We start from the raw sequence: 14508 nt of genomic DNA on the forward strand, positions 1-14508 counted from the left end.
GTGTGTGTGTGTGTCTGTGTGTGTGTGTGTGTGTGTAGTGTATGTGTGTGTGTGTGTGTGTGTGTGTGTCTGTGTGTGTGTGTGTGTGTGTGTGTGTGTGTGTGTGTGTGTGTGTGTGTGTGTGTGTAGTGTATGTGTGTCTCCTAGTCGCGGCTCCGGGTGCGTCTCTTGAAGAAAAAGAATGGCGTCTTCTGAGGCAGGCCCAGTAAAATGGGGACCTGATTCTTGTGTGTGATCCTGACCTGTAAGAATCACACAGAAAGCACATGAGACAAGAGGGAACGACTGGTCCATCTTGCTAGAAAATCATCTTATTTGTAAGATCCAAAGCATTGGGATTCTGAAGTGAACTGTTCTCAATATTACAGCTGAATTTCATTCACACATTTGCCAGGCCAACAGTTCTCCTCACCATCATACCCTGGCTTTTCACATAGCTGCAAAATCACCTATCCTGACCTTGCAAGCAAAATAGCCCACACAGTACACTAAAGAACATTGCAAGTTCGCAACTAACGCCCCCATAAAAGTCTAAAATTAAGAGATGAGCTCTCCCCAGATCAGCAGAGGGTGGAGCAACAACCAGGATAAAAAAAAAAAAAATTAACACTAATGGGGGATAAAAATGGGATAAAAAAAATGGGGGGAGGAAATATATATAAGTAAAATGAAGAGATGAAAAATATTTGAAATGCTATGAAGAGATAGTTATAGAATCTATAACTATCTCTTCATAGCATTTATAGCAAATAGCAAATATTTTTCATCTATTCTATCTATCTATAATTTAGATAGATAGATAGATAGTGATGTAAAATAATTGAGCCAGAGATAAATAGATAGATAGATAGATAGATAGATAGATAGATAGATAGATAGATAGATAGATAGTTAGATAGATAGATAGATAGATAGATAGATAGATAGATAGATAGATAGATAGATAGAATGGATTCAAGAGATTAATGTCCTATTTTTTTTATGGAAAGGATATAGCTGGTTTGTGATATGAGGGGGCATGACAGTGCTGGAGGGAAAGTTGGAGTTGTGAGGAGGAGGTGGAAGTTTATAAAGGCACAACGAACTGAGGCAGGATAGGAGGAAAGAATATAAAACAAGCGCACATCTTTAAGCCCACGGCACCACTCCCCCTACGGCCACTTTTCCCTCCACCACCCTTGTCCCCGCCCCCCAAACACCACCCATATCCCCCTAGGCACTCCACCAACCCACCCCTCAAAAGTCAGACTCTCTAGCACCTTCTTATCCCCTATGACTTTCCCCTAGCCCCCCCCCCCCAAACACCATCCTAGCCCCTAATCTTACCCAGCCCTCGAATCCCAACTCTCTAGCACCGTCCTATCCCTAGATACAACCATTTTCCCACTAAACTCACTAAACATCCATGACTGACTGACTGACTGACTGAGTGACTCTCCTGACTCTTCCATCACATGACCCCGGCGGGGCCGCTGGCCCAGCGCCATGGGAATAACGGTTGCAACAATCACCACCGACTCTCCTCAAGCAGACATTATTGGTCTCTTAGGACAGTGGTTCTCAAATTTAACCTGACGTTGCCAGATGGTTTTGTGATCTGATCTCATGATCTCGCGCAAATCAGACTGCCTTGCAATGTTATCTCAAAGTAGGGCCCATGGAATGCTCAGGGGTCCTTGACGGGGCACCAGAGGGTAAATTTGAGAATATTTGACTTCTGAGTTTAAGTCAGAATTCTGAGAATAAAGTTTGAATTCTGAGGGGGGAAAGTCTGAATTGGGGGAAATAAAGGCCAGAAAAAAGTCAAAATTCGGAGAAAAATATTCAGAGAAAAAAAGTCAGTATTCTGAGTTCAAAGTCAGAATTCTGACTTTATCCCAGAAGATAATAAAGTCAGAATTCTGAGATTAAAAATTAAAGTCAGAATTTATGTCATCACTGATGTCCCTCGAGCAATTGTGATGACATCAGTGAGTGACATCATCATCAGTAATGATGTCAACAGTGATGTCACTTGAGCAGTTACAATCTTTAGTTTGATACTGTAGGTTGACGTTTACTGCTGGCATCCTGCGTCTGGGGTGAAAGGTTTTGGAACCCCTGCTGTAGGGTAATATGTTCAATCTCACCGCGCAGGGGGGCTGCATCCAGGGCTCGCCATCGATCTGCATGGGCAGCAGTCGGGACGTCCTGTAAAAGAGAAAGCAGAGGGAAGGGGGGGGGGGATGAGGTGGGGTCGGCAGAGAGAGAGAGAGAGAGAGTGTGTGTGTAAGAGAGAGAGAGAGGATAGGTTGGTGTGGGATGCGATGGGGGTAGCGCGGCCGCGGGGGTCAGATCACACGCACCTCCGAGGCACGGGATGCCAGTTTCACACTGTCCCAGGACAGGGTCAAACACTGCGCCCTTTGTTCCCATGAGACCCATTCCCAGACAGGCCCCCACTCTTTAAACTCACAGACCCACTGTACACACAGTCACACACATACACACACACACACACACACACACACACACACACACACACACACACACACACACACACACACACACACACACACACACACACACACACAGGCGGGCACATACACATACAAAGTTAGTTTAAGCCTTTCATGCGTGTCTCTGCAGCAAGGGAAACACAGTATGGGAGAATGACTGTGATGAATGGTCTTTTAATTCTGCTCTAGGAAAATATGAAGGGCAGTTTGCTGAACAGGTAAGAGAACAGCTTGTGAATGTCGCCTCTTTATATCGGTACAGTAACTGGCTCACTGTGGATGTTAAATGGGCCGAGCCTGGCAAGAGCAACAAAAACATCTGAACTAAAACCACTTTCTTTTGGACAAAAATGGTGTCGGAACCAAAACGTGGACACAGCGCCCTTGGACCTGTCAGACAGATCATTTGTCATCCTGTGATTGTGGCTGAGTTCATTTTTGCAGTTGGATTATGTCATTGATTAGGTGCAGGCTTGATAGCCGTTGGATACGGCAGGGGTTTTAGGTAGGGATGCACCGATCCACATTTTTTCACTTCCGATCCGATTCTGATACCTGAATTTGGATATCTGCCGATACCGATATTATGCCGATACCAATATTTTTCTTGAATATACAGTATAGGCAAAGATTTGGCCAATTAAAGACTTTTTTTTTTTAATATACCTTGCAAAAAGCAGACAAAATTAAGAAAATATACAAGGCAAAGAAGGATACTACTATACATGGGCAAATTACGGCCAGCGGCCCGCGTTGCGGCCCGCGCTGGAATTGAAAAAAAAATTATAATATCCAGATTCCGATCCGATCCGATTTGTGAATTAGTGCCAATATCGGCACCCGATACCGATATTGGATCGGCCCCATCCCTAGTTTTAGGCATCAAAGGCACAACATACTCAACAGTGAAGGAATACAGTTTTGATCACACACATAGAGAACTAGCTGCTACATATAACATGCTGTGAACAACTGAGACAGGAGAACTGACACCATCTATTTTTTCATTTGTATGATTGTGATTGATGATATTAGAGAGATTTTTTTTATGTTAATTAGAACTTCTTGAATATTACAACACTAGTTACTAGTTAATTGTTAGTCTGATTATTTACTTTGTAATTTTATTTTATTGTATTTTCTATTATGATCATATCTCTCCAGCAAGTCAGTAGATTACATTGAATCTACTTGCCTTATTGTGCCGTTTCCTTTGACTAATTTAACATTATTATTTTATGTCTGTTAAGTGTCTTTGAGTATTTAGAAACGCACTATCACTATAGAAGTATTATGTATTATGATGATGATGATGACGATTATCACACACACACACACACACACACACACACACACACACACACACACACACACACACACACACACACACACACACATATATATATATAATTATATATAATTGTTTATTGTGGCAATAACGGTTGATTACCATTCATTGCCAATAAAGTTTATTTGAATTGAAAATGGAATGGAATGGTGCAGAGTCCACTTGCCAGTTGGTTGAGCAGGAGAACAGAGAGGCAGGGAGGAGAGTGACAGGAGACAGACGAGGTGAAGGCTGGAGATCAGAGATCAGAAGGAGGAAAAAGATAGATGTGATAGAGGAGATGGATGGAAGCAGGGGAGGGGATAGAGGGACTTCTCTGACCGGATGGTGACACTGGCACACTGGGCCAGTCTGCGGCCTGCGCTCTTCAGTCCCGTGTAGATCTGTCCCATCTCTATGGCCCCCTCCAGACCAACCACCTCCAACAGCTGGTCACTCAGGTCTGCGTGGAGAGGGAGGGAAGGGGCGCGGGAGAGAGAGAGGGAGAGAGAGAGAGAGAGAGAGAGAGGGAGAGAGAGAGAGAGAGAGAGAGAGGGAGAGAGAGAGAGAGAGAGAGGGGGAGGGGGGAGAGTTGCACATGGGTCAGAGCAGTGACTGGCAATGGGTCAGAGCGCAGTGCACTGCTTTATCTATTCTCGTAAGCATGACCTGCGAAACTGGCACAAACATATTGCTTTGTGCATGTCTTATTCATACATGTTTCACGTCTGCAGGCACTCTGATCATATGAAGAGGCATGCTCGCCTGAGCCGACACACATGCCTGCGCTCTCTCCTCCATCAACAACACAGAGCAGAGGAGAGGATGGCTCACTGTAACTGCTACAGATCGTCAAACTCTTTCTACACATCAGGCTTCCTGGCTACCTTCTCATTTATGAATTGTGCTTTTTGTTCCCTCTCTGTTTGCTCAATTCAACGCATCAATATTTCCAGACATCATCTGAAAGGTCATAGACAGTATCGCTTGACATATATCAGTTTCGATCCAGCTCATAAGTGACCTATTGAGGAAATGAGAGATGTACGCTTATGTCTCCATAACAACTTCACATCTTTTAACATTATTGAGCTAAATTTAGTGAGACTTCTGAGAGATGCATCCTCTTCACTGCCACTGCCAGTGCGATAATTTGTGAGCTGCCAAGCAACAGCAGCCAAGCCCACGCCAGCTCATACCTCCTGCACAGAGCTCATCCTGACCAAACTACCTCACTGTGGTGGTCCTGCACAGAGCTCCTCCTGACCAAACTACCTCACTGTGGTCCTGCACAGAGCTCCTCCTGACCAAACTACCACACTGTGGTCCTGCACAGAGCTCATCCTGACCAAACGACCTCACTGTGGTCCTGCACAGAGCTCCTCCTGACCAAACTACCTCACTGTGGTCCTGCACAGAGCTCCTCCTGACCAAACTACCTGACTGTGGTCCTGCACAGAGCTCCTCCTGACCAAACTACCTCACTGTGGTCCTGCACAGAGCTCATCCTGACCAAACCACCTCACTGTGGTCCTGCACAGAGCTCATCCTGACCAAACTACCTCACCGGCAACAAAGATGTGCGGCTCACTTTCGGTGTAGTCTAACAGCAGCTTTTATTACTGGATCTTATGATTACATGTTGGACTAGTAGCACACACTAAATTAGACTTGGAATGACCAGGGTTAATTCTCTGCCTCTGTAACCCAAATTCCAGGGCTAATTGTGCAGGTTGGTGCGGGGCTCTGAGAGTTGATTAACACAGACAGGCAGGCATGCTGGTGCCAGCTGAACACCTAAACATATCCCAGGCCCATTTCCTGGCTCTGCCCTGGCTGCTGGCTTGTCTGCCTCGGGTGAAGAATCACAGAGCTCTCTGGCTGCATCTGACTTGCCAAAGAGGGTCCCGAGAGAATGGCTCCTCTCAAGCTTTCCATCTATCCGGACAGATCAACTGATGAATGAAGCCTTCCAGTCCCGAAACTATATAATAGCACACTGAAGGTGCGACTCTCCAAATTGTGAATCAGTTTTCTTATTATTACCCTCGTCTCTCACGCTCAATCGGCACGTTCCACATGGGTAAAAGAAATATGGATACCAAATAGACCTCATGGCTGATGCTGCCTAGAGATGTAACGGTATGAAAATGTCACATCACGATTATCGTGACCAAAATTATCACGGTTATCATATTATCATGGTATTCGTAAAAAGAAATTGCTGAAAACTTTAAAAAAGTACTGAGAGACTCACTGAAATCATTTTATGACGTTTTATATTGAAAACTCAGACCCAAAAAGGATCGATACACTCACTGAAATCATTTCTCCAAGGCTGCACGCTTGCATCTGGGAGACTGTTGCCAACTTTGGTTGATGATGGACAGTATCTACCATGTTTTTCAAAGCACTGTAATCACGGTACCACGGTAATCACGGTACCGCGGTTTTAACGATAGTGAAAATTTGAAACGGTACGGTTATCGTAAGGAATTTTATCACGGTTATCATTAAAACCGGTTATCGTTACATCCCTAATGCTGCCCATAGCAGAGTTTCCGTCAGTAGAGGAGGAAACAGACGGGGTGAGAGACACTCAGGGAACCGGTCGAGCGGTTCCCCCAGGGTCTCTTTGCCATAGCGCTTCCTAGCCCAGACCTGCTGGGACTGGCAGGCTTGCCTGTTTGGACTGTCTGGAGCGATAGGCTGCAGGCCCGTCTGGCTGTTGCAGTGTCAACAATGTTCATCATTTCCCAACATTGCCTGACCTCTCGTAGCCCGCTGGCTTTGTTTCAAACTACAAACAGGAAACTGTGGCGTGTTCGTGCTCTACTCCTTAGAATCTTAGATGTTATTAAAAGATCTTAGAATCTTCAAAAGATCTTTAAAAGATCTTAGAATCTTAAGGCTTAGATGTTATTAAAAGCACCTTTTAAAAGCAAAGTACAGTAAAATACAGGTGATTTCTCAATTATAGGCAAGAGACGAGATGGTGACATGAGAGGATCATTTAAATAATAATAATAATAATAATAACAACAATGTATGCAAAAAACAATAATAAAAAATACAAATCTGGGTCTATCTTATCCCGTTGTTGTTCCTTTCCCTGTTGTTGCACAAGTTCGCAACACAAGTCACTCATACCGAATAGTTCCTTTGGGATATAATATTAATTTTGAGGAAATAAAGTATTTTCTCTCCTACAGTATATGCATGTTCTCTCTATGGCTAAGACATTAAGCATGTACAGCAGCTGAGCAACATTCCACTCCGTTATCACATATGTTGTCGTGTTGGTGGTGTGCGACTGCGAGCATGTGTGTGTGTGTGTGTGTGTGTGTGCGCGCGCGCATGCGAGCACGTGTGTGTGTGTGTGTGTGTGTATGTGTGTGTGTGTGAGAGAGTTAAAGTGTGGCATTTAAAGACCAGCTGCCATTTCGTGCCAAGCGTTGAAGATGATCGATGTTTATACCGGGGTAATTTTGCTAGTGAGTCACTGGCACTCTTGAATATTTCAGGTGACAATTCAACAGAAAATCTCAGAGCAGAATGAGGAACAAACATTTAATTTTAAAACATTTTACATTTAAAAACCTTTTAAATTCCGGACTATAAGCCGCACCTTTTTTCCCGTTTTTTGGCCTTTTTTGGCCCCTGCGGCTTATATAACGGTGCGGCTTATCTATGGATTTTTTCCAAAAAAAAAAAAAAAAAAAATCTCTCTTTTTTAGCACTCTTTCTAACTATAAATCCACTTCTGTTTTAATTTCCTCTCTTGCCCTCTTTTCACCACACTGTATGACACTGTATGACACTGTGTGCACTGTAAAAAACAACACAGGTGGTGTTGTGTTATGTTGTTTTGTTGAAATGTTAATAAATGGGAGCTTCCTCAAACAGCCATCTCTTTCCCGACAATCCCCTCTGTGCATGAACCCTTACATATGGTAATTAAACATTAAAACACAATAAAAAAAAAAAAAAAAAAAACATTAAAACACCCGCGGCTTATAGTCCGGTGCGGCTTATATAAGAAAAATATAGTCAACTTTGCAGGTGCGGCTTATACACCGGTGCGGCTTATAGTGCGGAATTTACGGTATACATTATTGCTCCACAATGTATAGTGCTAAGCTGAAAACACAATGTATAGTGCTAGCTGAAAACGTTACGCGGAGCTTTGCAAAGGGGACTATACAATAGTTTTTACATTGCAGTTTTCTCCAGTACTGCTCAATTGCATAAATAATGTACATACTATTTCTTATGATGTCAACATGTACATGCACGTTTCTGCTAAAGAAAATACAAGTTCAACAAGGTGGCTAGAACAAAGTGAATTTGGCTTGTTTTGTGGTGATTTGTTGGGCTTGTAATACGCCCTCTCCCAGCAGGACAAACACCACCAATGATGACCCCCCCGACCCCCATCTCACTCTGATGAAGCAGATGCCCTCTCATCAGCAAGAGAGGAGATGCAGAGAGATGGTGTCATCCCCCTTACACAGACAGACACGCGTACATCTTCTCCTCTGTAAAGATGTCCTCTCGTTTGTGTCTGTTTTGCCAGAGTACCCGGGACATGGACGGATTAGTTTTGGGACTCTGAGTTCCCTGTCACTACAATCATTTCTGCTCCGTCTCTCCCTCGGGGCTGCGGACCGCATGCTTCTGCACAGGCGCACGGATCGCATATTCCCAATCTGCATCCCTCCGCCTCTGCACGGCTTTCCAAGAAATACTAATAGGATTGGACATCCATTAAGAACAAACTGGACATTTGGAGACTAAGGGATTAAGAAGGGGGGACTAGTGACACAATGGCAGTACGTGACAGATTGGAATTAAAGGGAAGGCCGGATGTAAGGATGGTGGTGGGCTGTTGCAGCTAGAAACTCTGGGGGAGCGTTTTAAGTCTATGAAAACATGTAGCGGCAGAATGAAACATCATCTTCTTTTACTAAGAAACTGTAAAAAAAATCTTCCAGCGAGTGTCGAGTTGACAGATCCTATTTTAGGATTTTGTAACAGCGTATTGCTCGGACAGCCTTTTCCTGTTGCACTAATGAATCTATAAATCCCCCTCCCGCGCACGCCCACTCGTACACCTCTACTTCCTCCCGATACCAAACATGGGCATGCCGTCCTGCTGCCCGTGTCCCAGTGAGAGAGCCTGATGGCAGAGTAGCCCACCATGCTGATTCTCACCGCACTGATGATTCCCGCCTCATCACATCTCTGTGCTTTGGACTCTCAGGCAAACCAGCGCTGTTACGTCTCACTGAGGCGGCGCTAAGAATAGACTAGAACAGCCTCTTACATAACCCGACCGCAGTGCATTCTGGGATGGGATGGCGTTGCTTTGCCAAGCAGCGGGCAGCTAGAATCGTCGCTGCTGTGCTGCTGCCACACTCTTCTCTCTGCCGAGCCGAGCAGTGCACTACATAGCTGAACAGAAGATAAACAACACAGAACTTTATAGGATCATAAAATCATCCACCTTAAATCCATCAATTGATTTATTATCATGCATTTTCTCTGATATCAACCTAAAAAAAAAGATTCAGAGGTGATAAAAATATATTAAAATGGATAAATAAATAAATAAACATCTAGATAAAAATATAAACCACCCAAATGGTAAATTCCCCTGACAGATTAGCTATTTTGCCTATAATTATAAAGAAGCATATTTGCGTTTCCTTCCTCCGCCCACTTGCCCTCCCTCCCAGACCAGCCTGTCATTGTCTCGGGGTGGTCTGACTCATGGCAGATGGTCAAGAGGAACTGGCCCTCACCTCACCAGCACCAAACGGAGGTAAAGGCACGGGGGCGAGCGCCACTCACTTGGCACCGTTGACAAAGTACACCATGTTACTATGACACGGTACAAAAGAAAAACATGCGCTGCTGCCTGTGTCTCTCTATCCTAAACTGTGGCATGGCCTGTAAGCACCCAGATGGTATGTCGGTTCCAAACGGCAATCAAATTTCATGGTAAGTTTCCCAAATGGGAGGACAGCCGTGGGAAAGAACACATTGGAGACCTTGCCAGTTTTTGACAGACACTTCAAAACAAAATGATCTTTTCTGTCCTCGTCCCATCTGAAAGCTACTGGCTACTTTCAGAATCAGAGAGATTGGTCATTCACTTTAATATACTGTATAATATAGTAAGTATATATATAGAGTAAATATATTAGTAGGTAATCTAATCACCATCCAGTAAGAGTGAGAAAGCAGCTTGCTACTGGAGCTATTTCGGTTGTAACTAGCCACGTGGGCTGGCAGGGAAGGGGGGGGGGGGGCGGGGGGGTGGGGGGTGCGAAATACAAGGTAATTATAGAATGTTATTTTTTCTCTTGTGTGAGAAGAAAACAATAAGCGCACTCTGGATGCAAACACCCCTGAAATAGCCCTCTCCTCCATCATGGTGTGACACAGCTCGACTTGTTGTGGGGGCGGAGAGGGAGAGAAGACGGGGCGAGGGGAGGAGAGGAGAGGAGAGAGCCTGGGGGTGTACGAGGCGAGGGAGGACAGAATGACTCATGAGTTTGAGAGACCTGGTCGGACCAGACCTGAAATAGCTCACCTCTAGAACCTGGTATAAACATATAGTGTGTACTCGCAATCCTCAGTGGATTTTTCACTTATTCCCACTTTTCAAATCACTACAGCCTCGTCCCTCTCGCCGCCCGGCATGGCACGGGCACAGCCACCGTGTTTTACACTCATCCTTCTGAATCGCCCACAGGAAGTGGAGGAATGTGATCCAGGAGCAGAGAGGAAATGGACAGGGGAGGGGAGAGATGGAGCACAGATAACAGTTGAGGAGGAGCAGCGTTGGGGTGGCCTGACACCGGGGGCCTGGCGCACGTATATCCTGTTCCTGTCAGCACCTCTCGGCCCGGGGGGCGTTTTCCTCCGCCCCTCTCACTGTTATCCATCTTCACCCATGATGACAGGAATGGACTTTAGGCTCCGGGTTCATTTACACACACACACACACACACACAGAGTTTTTACAGCTTCTCCCCACCTCGTCACATTTGAACTCCTACGGCTTGAACTGTTAACAATTACAATGGTTTTTAGCAGGACTTTCTCTTAATTCGTACCCGTTGGAGGAATGCTGTTTATAAGAATAGATTTCTAAATTTAGACCCTGCAAATGATTGTATTCCAATGAGACTTTGCTAGACTTGTCTCGTTTTTGTTGCATGTAGTAGAGCTGCCATTCCCAACCTGTGGGCCGGGGTCAACACATGGGTCGTGAAGGTATTGCAATTGGGCCGCCAACTCATTTGCAAAACATGATTTTCAATAAATAAATGTAATTATTATTATTGTATGAGAATGCATTTCTCCATTGTTGAATGGTACCGTTATTTAATTTGTAATGAATTATTTGTTAATTAGCCTATTGCAGACAGCCCCTCACTTTTAGGGGCCCTTTACACGAGGACAGTTTCTGGAAGAAACGACACAATAGCGTTTCCTTCACACCTTTTCCTTCACACCTTCTCCCTGTTTACATGAGCGCTGTTGAATTTTTAAAACGCCGTAATGTACATGCCAGGTCGCTAGGTGGCAGTGTGATGGTCAACGGGGCGTTGCTCGTCGGTCCACAACTTGGAGAGTGCCGGGTCAGCCTTTTCGTTCCATTTCGTGTACCTCCTCAGAATAACACTCTTGGATAAGGCGTAGAACTGCCAGTATTATCTGGTTCTGCCACGTAAGCACCCGCAACATCAACGAGAGCACAACCGTAAGATCCATGTCTGCTTCTCTTCGTGTTGTTTTCCTGACTGAACTCGCGCACGACTATGACGTAATCGCGCGTGTCTCGTGTGCCGGCACGTCAGAGTTCCTGAAATGAGCCGTGTCAAAGCGATTACATGGAGCGCTCAGCGGGGAGCGTCACCAAGAATTCCACTCTGGAGGGTGGTTTCAAAATGTGTCGTTTCCTAAGCGCAAATTCACCGTCGCCGTCTAAAAGGGAGGCACTAACGAGAAAATAATTCTCCGTCACCAGGAAACCGTCCTCGTGTAAAGTGCCCCATGGTTTCTGATTTCTGTGTGGTGCTGATGGACAGCTCCTTTTATCGTTAAAATTAAAAGTGCTCTGAGGACGCATTATTTGGCTTCCGTACTGTTTACGGTCGGATGTGGGCCACGGGCATTTTTGAGATTTTCAACTGGGCCATGCGTCGGGTGGGAAAAGGTTGGGAATCAGTGTAGTAGAGAAAGCAGTGTAGGAACAGAGTGAGTCACAGGGTTGAAGTTTCATCACTGAGGTCACAACTGCCGAGGGCTCCATCCCCTCACTCTGGGTAACCTGGCTGATGACATTATCTGCAGCTAACAGCTTTAAAAGCATGATCTTATTGAGGCAGAGCAAACAACTGTCATACACAATTAGTCGTAAGCTGTGCATGCAGGCACGCATATACACAGACAGGCCTGCAAGCACTTACACACACACACGCACGCACGCACGGGCGCGCGCGCACGCACGCACACACACACACGCACACTTACACACACACACACACACACACACACACGCACGCACACACACACACACGCACACGCACACTTACACACACACACACACACGCAGATATGCAAGCACGCAAGCACATAAATGCAGAAGTAGTGTGGGCATTATATTCTGGCCTTTGCGTGCATACACACACTCACACAAACACACACATGACACACACATGTAGACAGGCAGGCACCCATATGTATATACACACACACACACACACACACACACACACACACTAACACACACAGTAGACAGTCAGGCACCTATATGCATGTACACAAATATTAACACACAAATACTGTACACACACACACACACACAAGCGTGCAGGCGTGCACATACACACACAAAGTGAAGTTGAAGCCTCACACGCAAAGAGACAGACACACAGAGAGAGAAACTAGAGCACCCTTTTCTCACTTCTGTTTCCAAATAGCATTAGGAGGAGGAGCTAATGTAATGAAGGTTAAATCCTGTGAGGCAACTCTGAAACGCACATTCCATCACACGCATTCTAGCATGTGCGACTGTGCATCGCACACACACACGTACACACACACACACACACACACACACACACACACACACGTCGAAAATGTGGTGCACTATAAGTACCTGGGAACTATAATTGATAAGAAACTGAACCATGACCTCAACACCTCTGCAATCTGCAAAAAGGGCCTGCAGAGACTATACTTCCTGCACAGACTGAACGTTTTAAAGTGGACAAGACCTTGATGGTTTTATTTTACAAATCTTTTATCCAGTCTATTTCCACATTTTGTCTAATCTCCTGGTATGGGAACCTGACCGTGCAAAATAAAAATCGTCTATCAAATAAGACGAATATTGTCAGAGTAGCCAGCAAAGTAATTGGCATGCAGCAGCTCTCTTTAGCAGACATCTATAGCAATCAAGTCTTGCACAAGGCACGGTCAATCTTGGCCATCTCTGACCACCTCTCCCCTCTGGGTGGAGATTTAGGTTTCCCAGGGCTAAAAACAATCGGTACACACTGTCGGCAGCACTTTACTTTACCCTACTATTATTAGGGGTCCAAGCACGAAGTGCGTGGATCCCTATTGTATCTGTTCCGATTATTAGGGGTCCAAGCACGAAGTGCGTGGATCCCTATTGTATCTGTTCCGTTTATTATTAGGGGTCCAAGCACGAAGTGCGTGGATCCCTATTGTATCTGTTCCGATTTTTTTTTTTTTTTTTTTTCTTCTTCTCCGGTAAAACTGTATGTACAGCAGAAACTGTAAGGCTCAGCATAGCCAGACTGGGCACATAGATTGTAAATGTGCCTCACTACTCAGAAACAAAAAATTACCCATATCGGCCAGATGGTGGCGCTATAACAGACCATTTCGTGTTATGGTCCATATCTTCTGAACCGTGAGGCGTAGAATCAAAATTCCACTTCGGCTGTATTCCCTGGATCAATACGCATCTATCCATATAGGCCACGCCCATTTGCGTGTGCCTAGATTTTCCGCCATTTTGAATTTTATCTAAAACCTACTTTTGCTATCTCCTCCCAGGCCATTTGCCTGAATGAGCCTAAACTTTTTCTGTGGCATCTCTGGACTTACCTGACTCAAAGTTATTAAAGGATTTTGGATACGTGAAACCGTCTTGAAATGATAAATGTTTAAACTTTTGTGTATTTACTTTTGTTATTTTCCTGCCCTAAAAGTGTGTGGATCTCAGAAACCATACACCCCCCATCACCCAAACTTTCCACACAGGTTCACGACATCACCCACTACTCAGAGTAAAAAAATTACACCAATCCACCAGATGGTGGCGCTATAACAGCCAATTTCACGTTTGTCGGTCCATAACTTCTGAACTGCGAGCTGTAGAATCAAAATTCCACATCTACTGGTTTCCCTGGAGCATCATGTATCTAACCCACTAGGCCACGCCCATTTCTGCGTGGTAGATTTTCCGCCATTTTGAATTTGATCAAAAACCTACTTTTGCGAGCTCCTCCTAGACCGTTTGGCCAAATCACACAAAACTTTTCTGGGCCATCTATGGACTACCCCGACCTAAGGTTAGTAAAGGATTTTGGATACGTGAAACCGTTTTGAAATGCTAAATCTCGAAACTTTTAA

At 44.9% G+C, this 14508-nt stretch overlaps 1 protein-coding gene across 1 annotated transcript in view; it reads right to left on the bottom strand.

Moving 5' to 3' along the window:
• Positions 1 to 143: 143 nt before the first annotated feature.
• Positions 144 to 14508, bottom strand: part of dgkg (diacylglycerol kinase, gamma) — a gene marked incomplete at its 3' end in the record, with an annotated part of 116709 nt that continues 102344 nt past the window's right edge. The window contains exons 24-26 of the mRNA XM_083642126.1: positions 4168 to 4288; positions 2130 to 2190; positions 144 to 242 (exon numbers count right to left, since the gene is read on the bottom strand). Coding sequence (XP_083498252.1) covers positions 144 to 242; positions 2130 to 2190; positions 4168 to 4288 — 281 coding nt within the window. The remainder of the gene's footprint in view (positions 243 to 2129; positions 2191 to 4167; positions 4289 to 14508) is intronic.

This window comes from Poromitra crassiceps (assembly GCF_964638095.1).
Source record: "Poromitra crassiceps genome assembly, chromosome: 8".
Classification (NCBI taxonomy): domain Eukaryota; kingdom Metazoa; phylum Chordata; class Actinopteri; order Beryciformes; family Melamphaidae; genus Poromitra; species Poromitra crassiceps.